The 25,475-nt window shown below is 41.2% G+C and overlaps 1 protein-coding gene across 5 annotated transcripts in view; it reads right to left on the reverse strand.

Annotated features, from left to right (window-relative positions):
* The window catches only part of TRMT9B (tRNA methyltransferase 9B (putative)), a 77,851-nt gene extending 65,513 nt beyond the window's left edge, over window positions 1-12,338 (reverse strand). The window contains exon 1 of one of the 5 annotated variants that reach the window (XM_030812358.1): window positions 11,300-11,665. Coding sequence is in view for 2 of the 5 variants with exons in the window: in XM_030812353.1 (XP_030668213.1) it covers window positions 11,300-11,553 (254 nt within the window). In the remaining 3 variants the exon portion in view is untranslated. Of the gene's footprint in view, window positions 1-10,957; window positions 12,122-12,278 lie in introns of those variants that run through there. The other 4 variants (XM_030812356.1, XM_030812353.1, XM_030812355.1 and 1 more) reach the window with 4 other exon arrangements.
* Between the last annotated feature and the right edge of the window lie 13,137 nt (window positions 12,339-25,475).

Below are 25,475 nucleotides of genomic sequence, written 5' to 3' on the forward strand. Positions count from 1 at the left end.
CTCACCACAGCATTGACCTCCAAGGCTCAAGCAATCCTCTCTGCTCAGCCTTCTGAGTAGCTAGAACTACAGGCACACTCCACCATCCCCAGGCTAATTTTTTTTTCGTAGAGATGGGGTTTCGCCATGTTGCCCAAGCGGTCTTGAATTCCTGGGCTCAAGCGATCTGCCTGGCTCTGCCTCCCAAAACGCTAGGATTACGGGCATGAGCCACTGTGTCCTGTCAGTATACGTGTGTTTTTTTGTCTTGTTTTGTTTTGTTTTGTTTTTGTGACGAAGTCTCACTCTGTCTCCCAGGCTGGAGTGCAGTGGTGCAATCTTGGCTCACTGGCAACCTCCACCTCCCAGGTTCAAGCGATTCTCCTGCCTCAGCCTCCCGAGTAGCTGGGACTACAGATTCATGCCACCACACCAGGCTAATTTTTGAATTTTTAAAGTAGAGATGGTGTTTCACTATATTGGCTGGCTGTTCTCAAACTCCTGACCTCATGATCCGCCCACCTTGGCCTCCCAAAGTGCTGGGATTACTGGAGTGAGCCACAACACCCGGCCTCTAGTATACATGGTTTAGTGATTACTATTTACCCGTAATAAAAAGCTCCATGTAAAAATATAACATAATTTTTCCTCCATTTTTTAGTTATTCAATTATTCTTGAATTTCCTGCTTTAATGGATAAATCATAATACTCAGCGGACTGGGAAGAATTCAAACCCCCAAATCATGTGGCTACAAGTTTTTAACTTGACAACTGAGTTGACAAGCCCCACCTCATCTACAGCACAAACACACAGCCACAGCGTGAAGTCAGTCAGCTGTTAGCTGCAGCAGTGGTAGGATTTCTAGTAGGTTCTGCCTTTCAAAGATTCACTCTCATTCTAAAGTGGTATGCTACACATAAAACCATCAATCTGGCCAGGCGCAGTGGCTCATGCCTATAATCCCAGTACTTTGGGAGGCTGAGGTTGGCAGATCACTTGAGCTCAGGAGTTCCGGACCAGCCTGGACAACATAGCGAGACCCCGTCTCTACAAAAAATATAAAAATTAGCTGGGTGTAGTGGCACACACCTGTGGTCCCAGCTACTTGGGGGGCTGAGGTAGGAGGATCGCTTGAACCCAGGAGGCAGAGGTTGCAGTGAACCAAGATCACACCACTGGACTCCAGCCTGGGTGATAGAGGGGACCCTATCAAAAAAAAAAAAAAAACAAACAGAACCAATTTTATGCCAGAACACGTCTTCTTAAGGAGAACAAAAATCTTCTGTATGCACATACTGCCAACACATTTTAAAAGGCCCACATTTTAACAAGTAGAATAGACAAACTATCAGACAAGAGATCATAAATTATATTGGCTGAAAAAAATTGTTAAAATTATCTAACTCAACATTCTGCATGTAGGTTTCTACACATAATGTACATGTATGGGTGTGTCTACATAGCTTTTTGAAGGGAATGGCATATGATGAAGCCCATTTTTCCATAGTTATGATGGTGTGCTAGCAAAGCAAGAATATCAAGGTCTGCATGTCTGCCAACTCAATGCATAGCCCCAAGAGCTTCCTGCAGAGGAAATCTAGCATGGAGAATCCAGTCCATGTCTGTAGGACAAAACATTAATGGTAGAAGGCTGGAGAAACTTGTGGATGGTTGGCATTGCAGCTTCAGGGCTGGCATTCTCTCTGGTTTCAGGTGTGTCTGTTAATGGATTCTGTGGTCTCTGACCCAAGTCTTTAACCAATATGAAACTGGATGGCAAGAAGGTGGTCTGCTGAAAAGTCTGATTGAATATATTCTCCTCGCCTGCTAAAAGCTTGGGTGAAATGTCTGCACTGAAGGTGCAGTATAGCTGATTAGATGTTTCCTCTGGGATTAAGGCAACAGAGCTGTTCTGTTTTGTTAATTCCCTTGACTTGGAGCTATGTAGCCCACCATTTGACCTGCCGTCACTTGGAGCCCTGAAGGTAACGTTTTCTACAACTCCTATGCTAGCATCAAGTAAGGTATTTGTTAACTTTAAAAAAAATATGAATTTTTTTAAATTAAAATATTGCATTGGTGTGGTACTTGGGTTACAGCTGATGAACCACTATTGATATTTATTATTAAATAACATTCATAGGCTATATTAGGATTCACTGTTTGTATTAGACAGTTCTTTGTGTTTTGCCAATGCATAATGTCACATATCCACCATTACCATATCACACAGAACAGTTTTTTGTTTGTTTTGAGATGGAATCTCACTCTGTCACCAGGCTGGAGTGCAGTGGCGCACTCTCGGCTCACTGCAACCTCTGCTTCCCAGGTTCAAGCTGTTCTCCTGCCTCAGCCTCCTGAGTAGCTGGGACTACAGGCGTGCACCACCACGCCCAGCTAATTTTTGTATTTTTAGTAGAGACAAGGTTTCACTACATTGGCCAGGATGGTATCTATCTCTTGACCTCTTGATCTGCCCGCCTTGGCCTCCCAAAGTGCTGAGATTACAGGCATGAGCCACTGCACCCGGCCTAGTTTTATTGCCCTACAAATCCCTGGTGTTTAACCTATTCTTCTCTTCCCCCTACACTTGACCAATGGCAACCACTGATATTTTTACAGTCTCTAGAGTTTTGCCTTTCCATATGTCAATTAGCTGGAATCACACAGCATTTAGCCTTTTTCTGACTGGCTTCTTTTACTTACTAATATGCATTAAGGGTTCCACTGTGTCTTTTTGTGACTTGAAAAATCATTTCATTTTAATCACTAAATAATATTCCATTGTAAGGATATACCACAATTTGTTTATCCATTCACCTATTGAAGGACATCTTGGTTGCTTCTAGTTTTTGGCAATTAGGAACAAAGTGGTTACAGACATTTGTGTGCAGGTTTCTGTGTGGGGCTGCCTGTTCATTTTTCAGTCTTCACCGATACAGGTACAGTCCAAGGAGAGCAGGCCTGGGAACACTGTCCATTCTGGGCTGCCATAAGATACCCTGTGGGCTCCATGTTTCTGAAAGCTCCTTAATACCTGTTTGGCTCTCAGCTACCATTTCTGATTGTCAGGTAACTTCTGCAGATGTATTTTCTTAAGCTTGGTTACTACTAATGACTGAAATGTATATATTTCCCTCAAGGCTGCCACTAAAAATGAGCAGATTTCCTCTGTTGACTCCTTAGGTGCCAAAACTGGCTCAGATAATTAAACAGGGGGAGCAATTCCCATATAGTAAATGCAGCAACTCCTTATTTGTCCCAGACGCATGGACATTACTTTCCAGGACTGTAAAGCTCCAGTGGAAATTGTATTACTTAAAACTTCCAATGAAGAGTTGCATTTTGATGTCTCCACTTCCATAAACGGATTGTCTAAATTGAGATCAGCTGCACGTATGCTCTTAACACTGGCATTCAGATATCTACTTCCACAGCCAAAGGAAGAATACCAGTACCTGGAAGCTTTCTGTTCTGCTGTAGCCTGTCTCCTTTCATCTCAGCTTCCAAATCAACAGATACAGATTAAGTATCCCTTTTCTGAAATCTTTGCGACCAGGCCAGGCGTGGTGGCTCACGTTTGTAATCCCAGCACTTGGGGAAGCTGAGGTGGGAGGATTGCTTGAGCCTAGGAGTTCAAGACCAGCCTGGGCAAAGTAGGCTTTTTGTGAGACCTAGTATATACAAAAAATAAACAAAATTAGCTAGGGGTAGTGGCATGAACCTGTGGTCCCGGCTACTTGGGAGGCTGAGGCAGGAGGATCATTTGAGCCCAGGAGGTTGAGGTTCCAATGAGCCATGATGATGCCACTGCACTCCAGCCTGGGCAACAGAGCAAGACTCTGTCAAAAAAAAAAAAAATGAAGGAAAAAGGAAAGGAGAGGAGAGGAGAGGAGAGGAAAATACAAAATGCTTGGGACCAGAAGTGTTTCCAATTCTGGCATATTTGCATAGACATAAACACAATATTCATTTATGATTTATATACAGACAGCTGAAGGTAATTTTATACAATCTTTTAAAATAATTGTATGCATGAAACAAAGTTTGGACTGCGTTTTGACCGCAATCTGTCAAGTGAAGTCAGGTGTGGGATTTTTCCACTTGTGGCATATCATATTAGTGCTCAAAAATTTTTGGATATTGGAGCATTTCAGATTTTGGATTTTCAGGTTAGGGATGCTCAACCTGTAGTTGTTAGACCTGTTCCCTTCCACTCAGGAAGTTCATGGTCCCCTGTGTTACAAAGATGTTCTTGGTCACATGGAGAACTCTTTTTATTATTATTATTATACTTTAAGTTCCAGGGTACATGTGCAGAACACGCAGGTTTGTTACCTAGGTATGCATGTGCCATGGTGGTTTGCTGTACCCATCAACTTGTCATTTACATTTGATATTTCTCCTAATGCTATCCCTCCCCCAGCCCGTGACCCCTGACAAGCCCCAGTGTGTGATGTTCCCCGCCCTGTGTCCAAGTGTTCTCATTGTTCAATTCCCACCTATGAATCAGAACAAGTGGTGTTTGGCTTTCTGTCCTTGTGAAAGTTTGCTGAGAATGATGGTTTCCAGCTTCATCCATGTCCCCACAAAGGGTAAGAACTCATCCTTTTTTATGGCTGCATAGTATTCCATGGCATATAGGTCACATGGAGAATTCTTTTGTTCAATCACATGCTGGTTCTTTGTGCTACTGAAGGCCATCATTTTGTTCAGATTCTGACATTCTAGATGCTAGCCTTGTTCATTTAGAGACATACATTTGTGGTAAATGCATCATGGTAGTTGTGACAGAGAAACTAGCTTCCTTTCTTGTATGGAGATGAAATTTAAGATCTCGGGTGCTTTTTTCAGCAGGGAGTTTGTTTGAATTACCTGCTTCTTCTGATGAATCCTACAAAGGCATAGCTGGGCACCAATCTGTTGCAGTACTATGCTGGAGAAACAGGATCGGAAATATCTTACAGAAGAAAAGAATGCTTTTCTTTTCCTTCCATTTTTAATTTCTTCATTTAAAAACCAATACTTGGGTATATACCTAAAAGAACTGAAAGCAGGGACTCTAAGAGATATCTGTACACTCATGTTCACGGCAGCATTATGCACAATAGGCAAAAGGTGGAAGCAAGCCATGTATCCGAACTGCAGCTGAATGGATAAGCATAATGTGGCATAAACAGACAATGGGGTATTATTCAGCCTTAAAAAGAAAGGAGATTCTGATATACACTGTAACATGGATGAACCTTGAAAATATTATACTACGTGGAATAAATTAATCACAAAAGGACAAATACTATATAGGGATTCCACTTATATAGTATATTAGTCGGTTTTCACCCTGCTGATAAAGACATAAAATGAGGTTTAATGGACTCACAGTTCCACGTGGCTGGGGAGGCCTCACAATCATGGCGGAAAGTAAAAGTCATGTCTTACAGGGGCGGCAGGCAAGAGAGAAGCTGGGGCAGGGAAACTCCCCCTTATAAAACCGTCAGATTTTGTGAGACTTATTTACTATCACAACAGCAGGGAAAACACCCGCCCCCATGATTCAGTTACCTCCTACTGGGACCCTCCCACGATTGGTTGAGAATTGTGGGAGCAACAATTTCGGTGGGTACCAAGCCAAACCATGTCATATAGGTTCCTAGAATAATCAAACTTACACAGGCAGGGTGATTGCCAGGTACTGTGAGGAGGAGGGATGGGGAGTTATGGTTTAACGCGTATGGAGTTTCACTTTGAGAAGATAAAAACATTCTGGAGATGGATGGCAGCGATGGTTGCACAACAATGTGAAAATAAATGTCATTGAACTGTACACTCAAAAAACAGTTAAAATAGTATATTTCATTCTATGTATACTTTATTACAATTTTTTAAAATCAATGTTGCAGTTAATGCTATCAAGCTATAATACTATCACCTTAATCTTGAGTGACCGTTAAGTCTTGGTCACCCCTAGGTTTGCTGAGGCAGTCTCCATTTATGCTTCTGTATTCAGGGCAATCACTAATCATTCCCTCTTCACTCTCAACAGTGTCCTGGCTTGAACAATAAGTCATCTGATCACCCTAGATCTATTTCATAATTGTGTAAGTCACTGAATTGCCATCTTTGTATGCAAATGTCTTAACATTGAGACTGTACCTGTATTTTTTTAATTAATCATAAATTTGATGTCCCATGGAATGTTATAGGCTGATAAAATTTTAAAGGCTTCTGATTACTTTCTGAACACTAGAGCACCAAAAGCAGTCCTTATTTCTTACAAACACATTATTTCTCTAAACACTAAAACCCTCTAACATTTGTCAAGCTCACCTACTTCACTAGCTCCGTGTTAAAAGGAACAGAAAAGACCAGGACATGGTCCCAGATAGTTGCTACTTCTTGCTTCTCTTGGCTACCTTTTTGTTGTTGTTAAAAATATCAACAAATATTCTTTGAAGTCAGAAATATGTTCATGTTTCAATTATTTCCATCTTCCACCTCACTATGAGAGAATACACCACTTTCTCTTCGAGTAAGCTACTGTTCTGCACTTATAATAAAAGTACCATACTATCATAACCTTATTGTTATCCACCCCCTGGACGAATATCTTCTCTCATTTTCCAACTCCAAATATCAGAGGTAAATATAACACAATTTTGTTCAATAACCAAGACCATCCCTTGATGTGCTAATGTAATTTGTGAGTGCAAATAAACTGGTAATTTATTGCTTAAAAATAGAAGAGATCCAATCATATCTACTTCAGTAGTTTGGAAAAAAAGGAATCTGACAAGCACCAGGATATGAAATAAGTAATTAAAGTGAATTCAAGCATACTCTTATGTTATTCTCCAATAAACAAGTCATGTCTATTTCTGTAATCCTTAAAATGAGCATGCTGAAAGTTACAGGGGAGAGAAAGATCCGGGAAAAACACAGATAATTCATCTAACGAAAGAACTAGCAAGCCGTTGCTATTATTTCTCTCTTAGGACATTAGTTTCTTCCTTTGTATTGTGGTTCATTAAATGGGTAGACTATCTGTGGCTTTGAGAAGGAAAAATAATTTTTAAAAAATCATTTTCCTAATATTTTACCTTGATTATGAAACCAAACCTAAGGAACATTATTTCCATTCAATTAGTACCACATGCAGAGGCAGGCGCTTGGTAATTTTTAGTTATTCATTTGCTTGATGCTTTTTCCAGCAATTTCAGCTGCAAAACGATAACATCCATCTGTTTGAAAAGGTAACTGGTTAGCAACTAGCTCCTTTAAAAATTTTTTACAACATATCCTCTTACCTTTCCAAAGTCAATCTGCACCAGCTTTGAAAATAAATATTCTAGCCAAATCTCAGATGAAATATGTTTTAGATATGTGTTAGTCATGATGGATTGTCACACAACATTCACTCCTATGTCCTTCAAGTGTGCATCCCTCTACCTTTGAGGCTAGAAAACTATAAGCTGCATTTCCCAGAGTCCCTTGCAGCTAGGGTTCTGGGCACAGTGTTCTTCCAGAGAGATGAGCAGGGTAAGAAGGAAAGTAGGAAAGTGGAGAGCATCTAAGGAAAACATTTGCTTCCTTGTTTTTGTTGTTGGTAGCAATGTTCAGTCACTAGCTTCCTAGGGTGGAGAGGCATTTTGCAGCAGCCTCTCTGATCAATGGAACACAGCCCAAAAGGTGCACCCTTGATGTTAGCAGTTCTAGTGGTGGTTCTTATTCCCAGCCCCCAGGCTGTGGCAATGACAGCAGCAACCCTGGGGGCCAATCAAGCTTGCTGCCTGGGAGCCAACGCATGAGGCTCAGGCCAGAGCTCCTCCTCTACTTTCAGTTGCAACCTTCATTCCAACCTTCTTGTGAGCACCTAATTCTCATATTCAACCTCTTCCTGCTCAAAATAGTTAGGATAGTTTCCATTATCTGCAACCTAACAGAGAAGAACGAGAAGGTAGAAATGAGCACATTCAATACAGCAAGATGGGACGTAACACCCCAGAAGAACCATGGAAGTGGCAAAGGTTGTGCCTATTTGACATTTGCAGTGACACATTTAAGAACAAGAAGTTCATAGGCTGCACCTTCCAGGACTACCCAAATCAGGACTAACAATCCTTTAGGGCCTAGGGTTGATGCTGAGACATATTAACAAAGGCTGGGAAATAATCGTCGGGACCCCTCGAGAGAAAAGAAGGGAGGACAGAAGGGAACAGGGAAAAGCAAAGAGAATAAAAACACGCATATGTGTGAAGCGGATCATACATCAAACTCCTCAAGTGCCCTCCTCCCCCTACCACCTCATCGTCATCTCTAAAAACAACCACAGTTTACTTCTTTAACCTAGCTGAGTCAAAGGCCTGTCTAGTGTGGAGGAGATGCAAGTGTGACAGCCTCTGGCTCCCAAAGGACACTGATTACTAAGAGTACAGCATATTCTATACTCTATGCTATAGGAGTATACTAGGAGTATATTCAGTATACCCAGATGGGGGATTGAACCAGTGAACCAAATATTCAGTTCTAGAGTCAATTAGGCAGCAACCTCTCTGCAGCCTCCAGGAGATGATATTTGGTCAACACACTCCTACTTCTTGTTATAAATCCCTCTTTATGACTGCTCACAATGTGCCAACTGTGTACTCAGCATTTTACACCTATTCATTTGCTCCCCACAGCCACCTGGGGAGGTGTCATTATGTCCATTTTACAGACAAGGAAATGGCTCAGAGCTGGGCTTTTTAATCCGGGTGATCTAGTTCAAACTCTTAAAATGTCTTCTTTGAGTGGTTAGAAGTTTCTCCGGATGAGAAGCGAGTATCCAAAATGAATCACGTTAACTCTTTTTGAAGATGTCTCAGGTAGGAGTTCTATGCAATGTACTTTCTTTATGGCATCAAGAGAAGTGAGTCACAAAAGCTGAAGGACATTTAACTGGCCATTTGGCATCACTCTTCAGTCTGTCCTTAAATGAATTCCCCAGTTATCTTAATGCTTTCATGCCATTCTTTTCAGAAGAATTCCTAATTTATCTATGAGTAAAAACATAAGATTGCACAGACAAGTGCTGACAGCCTAATTTCAATAATGCATTACACCAGGGGCTTAATTGCAATGAGAGCTTTCACTCAATTCCTGTTTAAAAATACAAATGAGAACAGTGACATGTAGTAAACACAGGCATTTAATTGCATTTTGCTCTCAATATTATGAGCCTGTATAGTGCCAAATACGTCTTGCTTGTGTCTTCTTCAAAGCAATGATAGAGCCTTCTTCATAAATGTGTTTCAAATTTTGGAAACTAGTTCTCTAAAGGAGCATGTAAATTCTTTACAAGTGAAATGCATTTAAGCATCCTCATATCACCCTATCAGAAATACTATAAGGTCTGGTCTCTTCTTTACAACCCTTGCAATCTCCAGTAAGATTTGGCTGTCAAAGATACACAGAGATTTAAGAGTTACTGGGAAGACCCCCACTCCCATTGACCTTCCAATTTAAGGCAGAGTTAACCATCCAAACAGGGTATTCCCAATTTCACATCACTCTGGTAAGTAAAATTTTATTAAAACCTTTGAACTACCTTGGAACTTTATCCATATTAAGATATACACGCAAAAAGGCACATTTCCAAAGAACATCATTACGGTAATTGAATCTTTCTACAAATAAAATTTCTTTGGAGTTAGAAAAACAAGGTATACAGAGCTCCCTTTTCAAATCTGATCAAATGCATTAATAAAACAGTAGTTCTTTGGCACAATTTCCTCACTGACAAGATATGTCCTAACTTCTCAAAGATCTTCTTTAAATAAGTTATAGGTAACCAATGACCATCTGAGAGCCACTTCCATTCTCCCAAGTGATCTTCTTGCTGTGAGCAACTCTAAGGCACCACTCACAATACTGGACAGTTCTTTACCCTGTATTCTCAGTCAGCCATCAAGGACAGAGAAAGCTCCAACTCTCCCCCAAACTTCAAACAAGTTAACCATTCATTAGCTAAAACATAAAGGCTTCCAAGGTGGGTGGATCATTTGAGGTCAGGAGTTCAAGACCAGCCTGGCCAACAAGGTGAAATCCCCGTCTCTACTAAAAATACAAAAAAATTAGCTGGGCATGGTGGTTTGCACCTGTAATCCCAGCTACTGGGGAGGCTGAGGCAGGAGAATCGGTTGAACTCGGGAGACGCAGGTTGTAGTGAGCCAAGATCGCACCACTGCACCCCAGCCTAGGCGATAGAGTGAGGCTCCGTCTCAAACAAAAACAAACAAACAAGTAAATAATAAAAAATAGAAAGATAAAGGCTTCCATTTGCTGATGTCACACAAATAATAGCATTTTTAATTGCTGAAACAGGGTGAAATGCCAATGGTTAGCTGTAATATTACCAATAATCTTAACCTCAAAACAATATAGATATATTTTAGCTCTTTCTACAAACTAAATTTTCAATGCACATTTAAATTCATGCCCACCACCTAACATAAAGCTGTGCAAGTAGACGTTTACAGCCTTATCTTCTTCTACATAGAGCATTGTGGGCTCACATCATTTATCACAAAGAACCCACGTACTATAAAAAGAATCAGCCGGGCCCGGTGGCTCATTCTCAATAATTCTTTATCCATCAACTGCTGTTTATAAAGCACCTACTCCACGCCTGTAATTCCAGCACTTTGGGAGGCCCAGGCAGGCGGATCACGAGGTCAGGAGTTCAAGACCAGCCTGACCAACATGGTGAAACCCCGTCTCTATTAAAAATACAAAAATTAGCCAGGCATGGTGGCGGTTGCCTGTAATCCCAGCTACTCAGAAGGCTGAGGCAGGGGAATTGCTCGAACCCGGGAGGCGGAGGTTGCAGTGAGCCGAGATCGTGCCATTGCACTCCAGCCTGGGTGACAGAGAGAGACTCCGTCAAACAACAAGAACAAAAATCCCCACAACATAGCAAGTAATATCATACAAATCCTTACCTTCCTATTTTGGCATTCCTTCTTAAACTGTATTTTCATTGTGGGCTTTGAAAACTTTCTGGCTTCAAGTTATCTTAGTTCTTTGCCTCTTACTAATTAAAAATCAGTTCCCCAGGGAAAGATACACGTGCACTCCATGAAAAAAATACAAATCCATGTTAACCTTTAAGGCACCAGACATGTCCTTTATCTCTGAATTCTGATTTATCCAATCTCACACCCAAAGCACATCCCGCAATCCCTTACTGCATGGCTGTCTCGCCTGTTTTGATCGTATCTAAGTTTGCAAGGTAAACAGGCCACCCTGGGCTACTGGAAAGGCAAGGACGAGCAGGAACTCACCCAGGCGGCCAGACCCGGGCGCGGGCTCCGGGGCACGCGCTAGACGACCTGTCGCGCCCCCTCCTCCCTGCGGGCGGGCGCCGAGGCAGCGGATCTAGGGCGGAACAGAGGCTTCTCTCCGCTCGCCTATGCAGACCATTGTCAGCCCCCGGGTCGCCGGCGCTTTCTGCACGGTGTGGGGACGGGCAGCAGCTCTCCCGATGCGAGTAGTCACAGCGCTGTCCCGCAGCCCGGGGCAAAAGCTGCTTTTGCATCAGAGCCGAGGGCTGCACCAGGTGTAATTTCCACCCCTTGACCTATTTTAGAGTGTGAGGATGAAAGGAAGAGGAAAAAAATAGACGGAGGGCGCGCGGGGGTGCGGGCGGCAGGGTGCGCGCGTGGCCGTGGGGGAGCGCGCGCGCGGGCCCGGGCTCGTGTCGGGGCTTCTAAAGAGAAGTTGCAGCGAGGCGCCCCCCGGCCTCCGGCGCCTGGGCCGGCTCCGGGGTGCTTCGCTAGCCCCTCCTCCCACCGCGGCCGCAGGCCAGCTTGGCCCGCCCTACTCCGGCGCCCCGCGCGGGAAGCGCAGCTCCCGGGGTTCGGGGGCTTTGGGCTGGCCCCACGACAGCCGTCGGGAGACCGCCCGCGGCCCCCGCCCCCGTCGCCGTCCCCGCCTCCCCGGGCCGCCTTCACCTTTCGGGAGGCGGCGCTCGGGCACAGCTGTCCGGGAACCCAGGCCTGCGGCGCCTCCGGGCAGGGAAGGCGGGCTGGCGCGCGGCGGAGCCGGGGACTGTCGCCTCCCCGCCTCGTTCCCTGCAATCGCCCCGCCCGAACGTTCCCGGGAAGTGAGGCTGGGCCGCGCCCGCCCGGCCGGGGACAGGGGTGACCTTCCGGCCTCCCGCCTTGCCCTTCTTGCCTGCCTCTCCCGGCGTGGCCCTTCCTGCGTAGGAGAAGACGCCCCGGCGGGCGCACCTGGTCGGCCCGCAGCGCATCAGCGCAGTACCTGGGGTGACGACGACGCTTCGCTTTAGCGCGGCTCTTCTCACATAATTTTTACAGCCCCGGACTTCAGCGGAAATGCCCCCTTGGGGTCGGTCCATTGGGATAACTGGAGATGGGGGGGGTTAAGTAGGGTGCCACGGCTTAGACGCTCCAAATCATTCCACTATACAGCATGCCTTATCTGTTGAGTTTTGCAAAACAAGCCCCGTCAAAAAAGCATCCATCAGAAGGCGGGGTGGAACTTAGAAGTTTTTGCCCAAAACTGGACACAAACCTTTCCTCCCCCCATTGCTTCTGTGACAATAGCGTTAACTACTTTCTTCCAGGTCCCTAACGTAATAGTATCTTCAACCGCCTATTATTAAACAACTCCGTTATCATCAGGGATCTACGCACTTTAAAAATGCACGTTCTCAGTGACGAAAAATGAGCACATTTAGTAACCGCTCTGCCGCCCTTTGTATAGAGGTTCGTGCTGCTGATCCCCTGCGTAGGGGGCAGAGTTCAGGTCGAGCTGTTTTTTTCCAGTCCAGGTTATTTATGGGGACCCAACTACAGATCTCACATAGACGCTGGTCTATAACAGGTTATTTGTGAGGACCCAACTACAGGTCTCACATAGTCGCTGGTGTATTTCAGGTGCTAGTAAGAGGGCTGATGGAGATCAGCATATAGTTTCTGATTCTGGAATGGTTTTCTGGTGCCACACTATATTGGGTGGGGTGGAGTGGGGGAAACCTTTGTTTGGGCTTCTCTTTATCGTCATGCCCTGGATAATCAGATTGACATTTTCTTTTCTGTAAAGGCCTCACATTCAAAAAGAAAGAAAGAAAAAAAAGAACACGAGTCTGGTTTTACGTCTTCTTGAGCTGAATGCCAGCTACAGAAATGCAGCTGCTCATCCTTGCTTCCATTCACTGGAGCTACAACTACAATATATCTTTGGACACAGAAGACGTATTGGATACTATGATGTTCCTTGTCCTCTTCTAACAGTGCATTAGGAGACAAAGCATACCTAAAGTATAGGATAATGCCTGGCAAATAGTAGGACCTGATAAATACTTGTCCAGTGATTGAAAGACTGTGATAAACAGGAAAGTAACCTAGCTTAACTTTTGCAGGAAAACATGAGGGAAATCAATTATAGGTGACATCGTCAGGGAAGGCATCCTGGAAGTGGTGTCCAGTATCTGATTTAGATATAAAAAATTGGCTAAGGACTAGGTGACGTGGCTCATGCCTGTTATTCCAGCACTTTGGGAGGCTGAGGTGGGAGGATCACTTGAGGCCAGGAGTTTGAGACCAGCCTGGGCAACGTAGTGAAACCTCATTTCTGAAAGAAATGCAAAACATTAACTGGGCATGGTGGTGCATGCCTATGATCCCAGCCATTCAGGAGGCTGAGGCAGGAGGGTCACTTGAGCCCAGAATCTTGAAGTTGCAGTGAGCTGTGATTGCACCACTGCATTCCAGCCTGGGTGACAGAGACCCTGTCTCAAAATAAATAAATAAATAAATAGAATTAACTAGGGATTGGAAGTGAGAAAGTATAGTTGATATGCTTTCAAGATATAATAGAGGCAGAGATTCTTAACCTTTTGTAGGTAATAGGCCCCTATGAAAATGTTGATAGAAGCTTTGGAACCCCCTTATATAATCAACAAATGTAAAATATTTGCATATGTTTTCTGAAAGTTCACTGACTGGCTGAAGCAGACGTGTAGAATCCCTAGAGACTTGTGAACTGTGACATGAGTTACCAATTTCTTTCTTGTTTGGAGGCAGGTAGAAAAATAAAGATTTTTTTTTAGTTGAGGCCATCATAACAGGCATTTCAATGACCACCAGTAGAATTTGGGTAATGGTCGTGGGAATGGAAAGAAAAATGTAATGTAAAGAAAATTTGTACACTAGAGAAACATAGCTAGACTTTTAAACCATTTATGTTATTTTTGTACCTGAGAATTTCACTTTCACATCGCAGCAAAATGGGGGAAGGGATAAAAAATGACTGTCAAAATATTGACAGTTGCTGATGCTGGGTGTACACACGGGGGTTTATTGTATTATTTTCTCATTATTTGTGAGGTTTAACATTTTTCATTTTTTAAAAATTTCAGTGGATTTTTACTCTTGGTAGTCATAACCAATCCTATAGCATTTCCTAACTTGAGTTCTTAGAATGGAGATTTTTGTATATAAAAAAAGAAAGAAAGAAAAGAAAAAGAAAACAATACAAATAGGCCAGTGATGCCACCAATAAGATTGTTATCAATAAGTACAGTCTATGTAGAAACAATACGTTTTCTCTGAGGAAGAATTAAAAAGTGTGTTGGCCACAGTCTCAATAGAAATTAGACAACTATGAAACGTTGAACACGTGTTTTTCTGGTTTTTTGTTTGTTTTTGAAATGGAGTCTTGCTTTGTTGCCCAGGCTGGAGGGTGGTGGTGCGATCTCAGCTCACTGCAAGCTCCGCCTCCCAGGTTCACGCCATTCTCCTGCCTCAGCCTCCCAAGTAGCTGGGACTACAGGCACCCACCACCATGCCCGGCTTAGTTTTGTATTGTTAGTAGAGACGGGGTTTCACCGTGTTAGCCAGAATGGTCTGGATCTCCTGACCTCGTGGTACGCCCATCTTGGCCTCCCGAAGTGCTGGGATTACAGGCATGAGCCACCGTGCCCGGCCTTCTGTTTTTTTCTAACGTTACACTTAACTTCACTGTATGTTGCTTAGTTAACTAAGTTTCTTTATCATTACATTTTATTATTATATCATACCTACAATTTATATACTTATATATTATATATTCATATGCAATGTAAATATATATGCAATATGAATATATATTCACATGTATTTTACATTTTAATATATTTATATAATATAAATTATTGTATTATGTGTTATATACATACATATATTTATATAATATAAATTATTGTATTATGTGTTATATACATACATATATTTATATATAACAGAATATATTTTATATATATTATATATACAGATGTTCCTTGAATTACGATGGTTCATTTACAGTTTTTCAACTATATGATGATTTGAAAGCAATGCATATTCACAAGAAGTCATACTTCTAGTACTCATACAACCATTGTCTTTCATTTTTAGTGCAGGATTCAATAAATTACATGAGATATTCAACACTTTATTATAAAATAGGCTTTGTCTTAGATGGTTTTGCCCAATTGCAGGTTAATGTAAGTGTTCTGAGCACATTTTAAGGGTAAGCTAAACCAAGCCATCATGTTCAGTAGGTTAGGTGTGTTAAATGCATTTTACAACACTTTCCATTTACAATGGGTTTATTAGGATGTAATCTCCCTCATAAGTCAAGGAGCATCAGTACTATATAATATTATTATGACCTTTCTCAGTTATCTCAGTATCTTTATTAGTCAACTCCCTGGGTCTGGCACACACCTCTTGAGGCTGCAGATGGCCAGCCATGATTCCTTGAGTGCCTGCCTTGCTCACTGCCTCTTTCTGAGCAAGGCAGCCACAATGCTTCCTAATACACAGGCTGCACACTTTCCAAATGTGACCAATTCAATCAACCAAAGGAGCTATCTAGCATATCCTGTGGACTACCAGGCCGTTGCCAGCAAAGCATGAAATTTCTCCAGCTTATGAAATAAATACTCCACACCTGAAGTCTCTTAAGATATGGCATTCAAGTAAGGAATTCACGTAAGTTCTTTTCCTAGAGCTTTTGACCATTATTTTACTTATCCTCATTGGCTATCACAGTCCTTGGCACTTAGAACTCAATGCACATATTTGCATTAATATGCATGTGTCGCCATAAGCCTCAAAATGTGCTGCATGATGCTTATGTCACCATTTCATTCACTTCAGCCTTGACCGTCTATTTTATTCAAGGACCTGGTCTAAGGTACTGGCTCATCCCATATTTTTTTAGTGATTTTAGCTAGTTTAGCATGATAACATCTTGATGCATAAGGAAGTGGAACCATCACCAGGCTGAATGGTAGACCCGGGTAAGCTTAGCTTCAGATTGCAGGAAGAAATTGTGAGGTGCGTTCCAGTCTCCCAGACTGATCTTTAGGAGACTGGAGACAAAATATTCCAACAACAGGGATAGGCAAAGCTCAAGCTTTATGCCCTCATTGGTTTTAAAGGATTCCCCGCAGTGACCCAGTCAGAATGGACTGAGAATCAAAGAGCTCACAGCTGTTTATTAGTCAGCACAATTTAGAGACAGACACACTAACCAAGAGCTGTCCTTGTCATTTTGGGATGTTCATGGGCTGGAGTTTCAGTAGCCATCTCCTAAACCCTTCAGTTCTTCAGCCATTTTGCTGCCAGAGAGTGTGTAGCTGCTGCCTTTATCCAAGGAACTGATATCCTCCACACCTGTGAAACCTGGAAGACCTTCTCAAGGCACACAGGGAACTTCCTGGCATTGGGAACAGGATGGTTTCTTCTCTCATAGGGTTTTATGCACCAAAAAGAGAAACGCCACTTCTTCTCTGCCTTCCTGAACTTTTAAAAAACTAGTCCTGCCAAGTCTCATGATTTCTCAAGCACCTGTCCTTGGTCCTCTGCTTTTCTCTATATATAATCTCCCTGGACAACCTCATCCGCCTTTCTAACTGCAAGGAAAAACGCTGTGTAGATTTCTCAAAATTCTGTATCTCTGAATTGGTCTTCTCATAAACCTGCAGATCCCATGCTTGCATCTTGCTTGACATCTCCATCAGGGTGACCTCAACACATTGGAACCTGAGGTCCTTTGCCCTCCGTGCACCTAAAGCAGCTGCCCTTTTCTTTCTTCTACAATCTCCACCCTCCCATTCACCTGGCACATTCTTAGACTCTACTTCTTCTTGCCCTTCATAGCCCATGGGTGACCACCATCTGACAATTTTGTATCTGTACTGCTTTTATTTATCAGCTCTGCTCCCTTCTTATTGTTTCTGTTCTAGTTGTTTATGTCTCATTACTTCCCACCTAGATGATTACAATAATTGCTTAATCTGCTTTTCTGATTGTCAAGGCCGTCTCTTCCATAAATGATAATTCCAGACAAAAAGCTTTTGTCTAGATTAATCTTTCTGTCCTAAGAATTTATCAGTTCTTGATCTAGATCCCTCTTATAACATTTATCACTAACCTTTGTATAAAGTATTATTTTATTCAACAAAGATTCATTGCTGAGCAGTCTGTGAGAAAAGCAGTTGGGAGCAAAACAGATAAGATATCTGCCCTCATGGCACTTATAGTCTCGTGGGATGACAAACATTAACCAACTAATCACAAATATCACAACTAAAATGTGCAACCCCAAATTGCAACACATACCTTGAAGAAAGACTGCAGAGTTGCCAGGAGAGCTCACAGGTTTCATCACTCTCCCAGAGGGAGGACTGTGTAGGATTCAGCCTTAGATCCTCAAAGTTTACTCCAGAGCCCTGCACATCGAAGTGTTGAATAAGTTTCTGTTGAAGGAACATATGCATCAAGAAAAAAAAATTCAAAACAAACTAACAAACAAAAAACGAAAAAACAACAAAACGAAAAAAAGCCGAAAGAACATACTCATCTACTTCTGACGTATACGTGTGTGACCTTTTCTGTACTACACAATACTGAATAAAACACACACCGGATGTTCCCCCAAATACTGACCTCAACACATAGCCGTGTTAGGTGTTTGCTTTTGTTTCCATGACTACAAGTCCATGGGGCATCTAATCTCTAAATACACCCTATTTTCTTTGCCAGCATGCCAATATGTAGAAACTTGTTATCCTGGTAGCATTACCAAGAATAATTGTTGCTTTATGGTGAAAGTTCTTAGGCACGCTTTAATACTTTGCTGTTATCACCAACACAAACCCATCATCCCTGTTCCTTACAGTTTGGACTGTTTGCTGAAGATGTCAAACAACATTGTTTCTTTTGCCCCATGGGAAACTGGGTCATCCTCCAGCTGTCCTTTGTGTCATTCGCCAGCTTCCTCTCCATCTCCAAAGCTGTTTGTGTATTACCTCTTCATCCTCTCGGTCTTACCTTTTGTCTGTCACTCTTTCATCATTCTGCTATTTTGATCATGTAATTTTTGGAGTCAGCTTTTCGCTGGAACACTGAGTGACAAATATCACTTGGTTTATTTTATCTCTATTTTTTTCTTTTTACAATACTATTACATAATTTGTTTCAAGAAGCACTTTTGTGCATAGAATCTCAGGTCTGATTTGGGTGTGTGTGTTGTTTGTTTCCAGCTTTGAACAAACAAGGACTGGAAAAGATGAGCTTATTTGTCATGGTAGGAAAAGAAAAACTGCAAAAAAATACAATAAATTTCACCAACAGGGAATGTGTTATATAAATAAGGGAGCAACTACATATCAAAAAATGCAGAGCCATGATACTGAAGACAATTTAATGACCTGGAGATACAATGCAGTGTAAAATAAAAAGCATTTTCACCCCAATATTTTAACATTATATAGTATATTTACATATATGTAGGGGAAAATACTGGACAACTATACAGAAATGTGACTAGTGATTTTCTCTGGGTGATGGAATTTTATTTTCATATATATATATGTCTTCATATATAGTATATATATATCTCTTCATATACAGTATATATATATATATATCTTCATATATGGTATATATATATACTTTTTTTTTTTTTTGAGAGGGAGTCTTGCTCCATCCCCCAGGCTGGAGTGCAGTGGTGCAATCTCGGCTCACTGTAATCTCTGACTCCTGGGTTCAAGTGATTCTCCTGCCTCAGCCTCCCAAGTAGCTGGAATTACAGGCCCTCGCCACCAGGCCCAGTTAATTTTTTTGTATTTTTAGTAGAGACAGGGTTTCACCATGTTGGTCAGGCTGGTCTCAAACTCCCGACCTCAGGTGATCCACCCACCTTGGCCCCCCAAACTGCTGGGATTACAGGCATGAGCCACCGTACCTGGCCTCGTCTATATATTTTTTAAAGGGAAAGGGATTCTATGCAGTTTGCAAGGAAAGCATGTCCCTATTTATAGCCACAACTCTTGTCTTATAACTTTTATTGCTATTACATCACTGTTCTTATCAATCAAGTATGTGAGGAGCGGTACCAACTAGTACTCTTTTGTTCTTTTTCTTTATTATTATTTTAAATTCTCAAGTGCATAAGTACAAGAAAGTCCAATTGTTTCAAGTGTAGAAGTCACAATGACCTCATCATTCTCATTGTAAAAAGCTATTTTATGTCTATGTCAAAAATAAATTACCTGTTGTATTTACATCCTGTTTGTTAGGTGGAGGCAAATGTTGGCTCCCTGGGTAAGCGTCTTGATTAGATCTACCTATTAGTAATGGTAATCTTTGGTTTGTATGAAAGTCAGCTCTAGGAAAAATGGAGAAATAGGGTCACTTTGTGTGTGTGTGTGTGTGTGTGCATTGTGTGTACTTGTGCACTCACCTGCGCTCGTGTCATCCCTAGAGATTTGTAGAGTTGTAAAATAAAGAAGGAATTTGGAGCTTTCTTTATTGCATTCGTTTATGATCTAAAGGGTCAGTAGGAAAATTTCCCATTTTCCAAGCTGCATTTCAAAAGACTGGATGTGGAGTTAATAGTTGGTAGAAGGTTCTACTTAATTCATCCAAAAAATTTAGGAAGAACTTGTGAGATGCAAGAGGAAGGAGACTTATTCCGAGATGCTCCAGAGGGCAGACTTGGACCAGTGAATGCAAGTTATGAGGAAGAACATTTAGACTAAACTAGAGGAAGAGATTTCTAAAGTTTGAAGTGCATAAAAGTAGAGCTTTTGCAAGAGGCACAACTCTTTGTCTCTGGATCGGCAGAGGAAGAGGCCAGCTCATTTACTGGTGATGTTTGTAGAGGGTACCCATACATCACACAGAAAGTCGTGCCAGACACCTCAATGTCCCCTCCTGGGCTGGGGGTCTTTGACGTGATGTGACAATGTGCTTTGGGAAATGGCAGAATACACAGTCTTTTCAGGTGTTTAGAGAAAGAATGAGCTTACTATTTTCACAATACAGCCTTTGCAGCTCTTATTTCTCTTTGCTGCTCCGATGGTGTCACCTTCTGTACTGGTGATGAAACTGGTTATATTTGGAATAGGAGTCAAGTCAAGGTATAAGTAACGCGAGAAAGAGATGCAAAGATTGGTTTCATCCAATTTATTTGAGGGATCCAGCTGAGACCAGAACAGGGAATCCGCCTTGGAGACCATGAAGAATGTTTGCATGGATAATCCAGGAAAACGGGGTCCTAGTTTCAGCATAAGACTGCACATATCTGTTGAACTGGAGTTTGTACTTTCTTCTTCCCATTGAATGTGAAGGAAGAAAAGGACACAGAATAAGCAAATGAGAAAGAAAAGAAACTTTATCTGAGGAATGCAAGCCTCCTGATCAGGCCCAGAGAGGCAAAGGAATGAGGCAGCAGTCAGGCTCTACTTCTCCCCTGGAGCTAAGCTAATCATCTCTTGAATCTGCTTGCTCTAGACTGACTGTCGCCACAGTAGCTGTAAATTAACCTAACAATGCCATGCACTGGACACCATAACTAATATCCTACAGTTCAAAAATCTATAGCCAATTACTAATCATTGTCATTTCCGTAAACCAATGGGAATTCCTTACAACTTGTCTGCCTTGTTGCCTTTAAAAACCTGCTTGTAAGAAAGGTTGCATGAAGCTCATATCCAAAGTTACTCGGGTCTGAATCTTTCAGGCAGCTATCCTCATCTTGGCTCAAGTAAACACTTTAAAATTATATTTTGTGCCTTAGCTTCTTCCATGAGGTTACCTCAAATAACGATTATCAGTAGGAAGATGACTAGAAGCATTTTAAAAATCCAACTGAGCAGTCGAAACAGCCACTAAAGGTCAGAGAAGGTATTTTTTCTTGTAGTTTGTCTAAAAGAAAAATAAATTACCATCATGAAACAAAAACAACAAAACAGGAGAAAATGCCATTCACAGGAGAAGACTGAAGGTGAAATAGCACAGAGGTTGAAGTCACTGCTCAGGGCCAGACAGATGGGAAGTTTCCTTGGCTCCTCTATTATTTATTTACTTATTTTTAATTATACTTTAAGTTCTAGGGTACATGGGCACAACGTGCAGGTTTGTTACATATGTATCCATGTGCCATGTTAATGTGCTGCACCCATTAACTCGTCATTTACATTAGGTATATCTCCTAAAGCTATCCCTCCCCAGTCCCCCGACCCTCAGACAGGCCATGGTGTGTGATGTTCCCCTTCCTGTGTCCACGTGTTATCATTGTTCAATTCCCACCTATGAGTGAGAACATGCGGTCTTTGGTTTTCTGTCCTTGCGATCGTTTGCTCAGAATGATAGTTTCCAGCTTCATCCACGTCCCTACAAAGGACATGAACTCATCATTTTTTATGGCTGCATAGTATTCCATAATGTATATGTGCCACATTTTCTTAATCCAGCCTATCGTTGGACATTTGGGTTGGTTCCAAGTCTTTGCTATTGTGAATAGTGCCACAATAAACATAACTGTGCATGTGTCTTTATAGCAGCATGATTTATAGTCCTTTGGGTATATACCCAGTAATGGGATGGCTGGGTCAAATGCTATTTCTAGTTCTAGATCCTTGAGGAATCACCACACTGTCTTCCACAATGGTTGAACTAGTTTACAGTCCCACCAACAGTGTAAAAGTGTTCCTATCTCTCCACATCCTCTCCAGTATCTGTTGTTTCCTGACATTTTAATGATCGCCATTCTAACTGGTATCTCATTGTGGTTTTGATTTGCATTTCTCTGATGGCCCATCATTTTTTTAATTGCAGGAGAGAATTCATCCATGATTTTGGACAGTGGCTCTTTTCTTTCCCCACCATTTACTATTTAGGACACATACAGGCAACTGTAAGGTAACATAGGTCACTTCTCTCAATTCTATCTGATTACAAATTGGATCAGCATAACCTGGAGCACACAATTTAAGAAAAATGTCAAGCACAATTTTCCTATATTCAAACTTCATACATGTTAAAAGAAAATTTTGTTTACACAAAGATTAACTTGTAATTTTGTAATCATGATTCAAGAAATGTTCATGCACACTGCCTAGCCAAAAAAAAAAAAAAAAAGGCAAGCAGGCACAGAGGCTCACACCTGTAATCCCAGCACTTTGGGAGGCCGAGGTGGGGCAGATCACTTGAGCCCAGGAGTTCAAGACCAGCCTGGGCAACATAGTGAAACCCTGCCTCTACAAACACACACACACACACACACACACACACACACACACACACACACACAAAATTAGGCTGGTGTGGTGGTGTGCGTCTGTAGTTCCAGCTGCTCAGGAGGCTGAGGCAGGAGGATTGCTTGAGACTGGGAGGTCGAAGCTGCAGTGAGCCGTGATCATACCACTGCACTTCAGCCTGGGAAACAGAGGGAGACCATGTCTCAAAAAAAGAAGATGAAAATCCTGCCATTTGTGACAACATGGATGAACCTGGAGGGTATTGTATTAAGTGAAATAAGCCAGGTACAGAAAGACAAATAACATGTGATCTCACTCATATGTGGAATCTAAAAAAGGAATTTAATCTAAATTCCTTTTGTTGCAATTTGGTGGTGGGGACATAGGTCAAAGAACACAAAATGTCAGATAGTAAGAATGCCTTCAAGAGATCTATTGTAAATATGATGACCATAGTTAATAACAATATCTTGTATTGTTGCAAAATGCTGTTAGTGAATGTTAAGTGCTCTCACCACAAAAATGATAACTATGTGAGATAATGCATATGTTAACTAGCTAGATTTTGTCATTCTACTATATATATACTACAGACAGTTTTATCTGTCAATTTAAAAATGTTTAAAGAAATGTTCATGCAAAAGAGAAAGCTATTTAAAATGGAAACAAAAATGAACACTTTTTCTCAGGAATGCAATTTATACCTAAATGTATAAAGCCAAATAAATGTATGCATTCTGTATACCTTAGCTTCAGCTTTAAAGAAACTCTGCAATGGTTTGGGGTTCTAGAGTTTGATATCTCCCATTGTCATGTTTAAATGTCAGTAAAATTTAACGTTAGAAATTATTTGGAATTATTCCAATATGTATTCATTCAGGATCCAGGAAATGTTAGAGAAAAAAGGGGAAAAAATGAGGATTTGAAAAGGTGTGTTATGTTTTTGCTATTGACTAAGAAAAAAAAATTAGAAACAAACAAAAAACCTATTTGCTTCTCAGCAGATGAATTTTTAATGTTGCTGGCCAATTATTCTAAGGCAAGAGCAAAGTCAAGAGTTTCCTTGGGGAGGTCTTGTCTTTAGGAGAAAATAACAGATGGAATCACACCATGTTAATAAAGCAATTATGCATGCATACAAAGTTTAAGAGATGCAAGGGATTTTAGAAATAATACGATGGATGCAAATAAAAGAAACAAATGTTTACCCCTAAGCTTCTGAAGATTCAGAATTGTATGACCCGGAATATAAAAACATACATAATTCTACCGCCTACAAACATCATTGTTAATATTTTGGTGCATTTCCTTTCTGTCTGTCTGTGTCAATCAATCAAAGTTGGGATTACATTGTATTCATTTTTACTTTAAATTGCATTTTTTGTGCAACATATCGTGTTGTTAAATAATCTACAAAACATTGACTTTTAACATCCTCATAATCTTTCATTTAAAAAGTATTTTATCAAGTGCCCTGTGGTGGACGAAATACAATGGTGCTTTAACTCATGCAATCCTCAGGAAATCCTGAGGAAGCATTAGTATTATTATTGTTATTATCCCTATTTTTTCACAAATGGAGGAAACCGAGGTTAAGGGAGGTTAAGGAACTTGCCCCAAGCCAACAAACAGCTGGGCTGTGACTCGAAATGATTTGCATCTAACTCTAACGCCAGTATTCTTAATGATTATGGTAAACTTTCTCTAGGTGAGAAATGTAAATGATTCAAATGAAATGTCAAAATCTTTTTTTTAAACTTGTCAGGAGATCAAGTAACATTTTTCCGGTGTACTGACTAAATTGCCATGACAGCTGTGTGAATTGTATCTTTCCTTAGAGAGTAAATAATACTCTGTTTATCAAGGTCTTCGGTTTTCATTTGCACTTGTCTGATTTTTTAAAGGCCAATATATTTTGTCTATGCTTGGAGAATACGATAAGCCTACCTTAAAACTATGTAAGGAAATCCAAATAACAATATATTTTGCTTCTTAAGAATAGCATTATATGAATCATAAGTTAAAATCATATAAAGTGTTGCTTTGTATATTGTCATTTACCATATGCCATATTGTACTATAATTCTCTCACTCTGTGTGTCCTCATCCCTGTCTAAATTGTAAGCACCTTCAGTAATTATATCATTTATTGCATTTTCAGAGTCGAATGCATCTTGTAAAATAGCTATTCAATATTTGCTTCCATCCAGCTACTTGGGTGGCTGAGGTGGGAAGATATCTTGAAGTCAGGAGTTTGAGGCTATACTGTGCTATGACTGTGCCTGTCAATTGCCATTACACTCCAACCTGGGCAACATATCAAGATCCTGTCTCTTAAAAAAAAAAAAAAGAAAATTAAAAAAAAGTTGTTTCCAACGTACATAATATTGTTCATGTTTCATGTATCAATAACTAAATACGAATTACTTAAACACTAAACAATAGTCCTCTTAAATAAATTGGTCTTTATAGATAATATTGTCTCTGTAGCAGAGATAATGTTAAGTGATGAACAAACTAGGCTCAGTTACCTCTTGGGCACTCAGGAGACTACATAGCCCAGTCTCCTTTGTGTTTAAGTGAGACCACATCCATGTGACTTAGTTCTAGCCAATAGAATGTGGGCAGAAATGATGCATGGCAAGTTCTAGTCCTTACTCTGTACAGCCTCCTCTATGTCATGATCTCTCTTTCTTGCTCTTTCATTCTGTCTCTCTTTGTCTGCTGAATACAGGTAGAATTAGTAAGGAACAGAGACCCAAGAGATTCTTGAATCTCCATGTAGAAGATCACAGTCTGAATTCTAAATTTGACTGTGATGTGAGCTATTGAGATTTAGGGGTTGTTTGTGATAGCCTCTAGCATCCTATCGTGTTTATCACGTATTGAGTTTCAGTTGTGTCTCAGGTACATACCAACAC

Source organism: Nomascus leucogenys, chromosome 4 (genome assembly GCF_006542625.1).
Source record: "Nomascus leucogenys isolate Asia chromosome 4, Asia_NLE_v1, whole genome shotgun sequence".
Lineage (NCBI taxonomy): Eukaryota > Metazoa > Chordata > Mammalia > Primates > Hylobatidae > Nomascus > Nomascus leucogenys.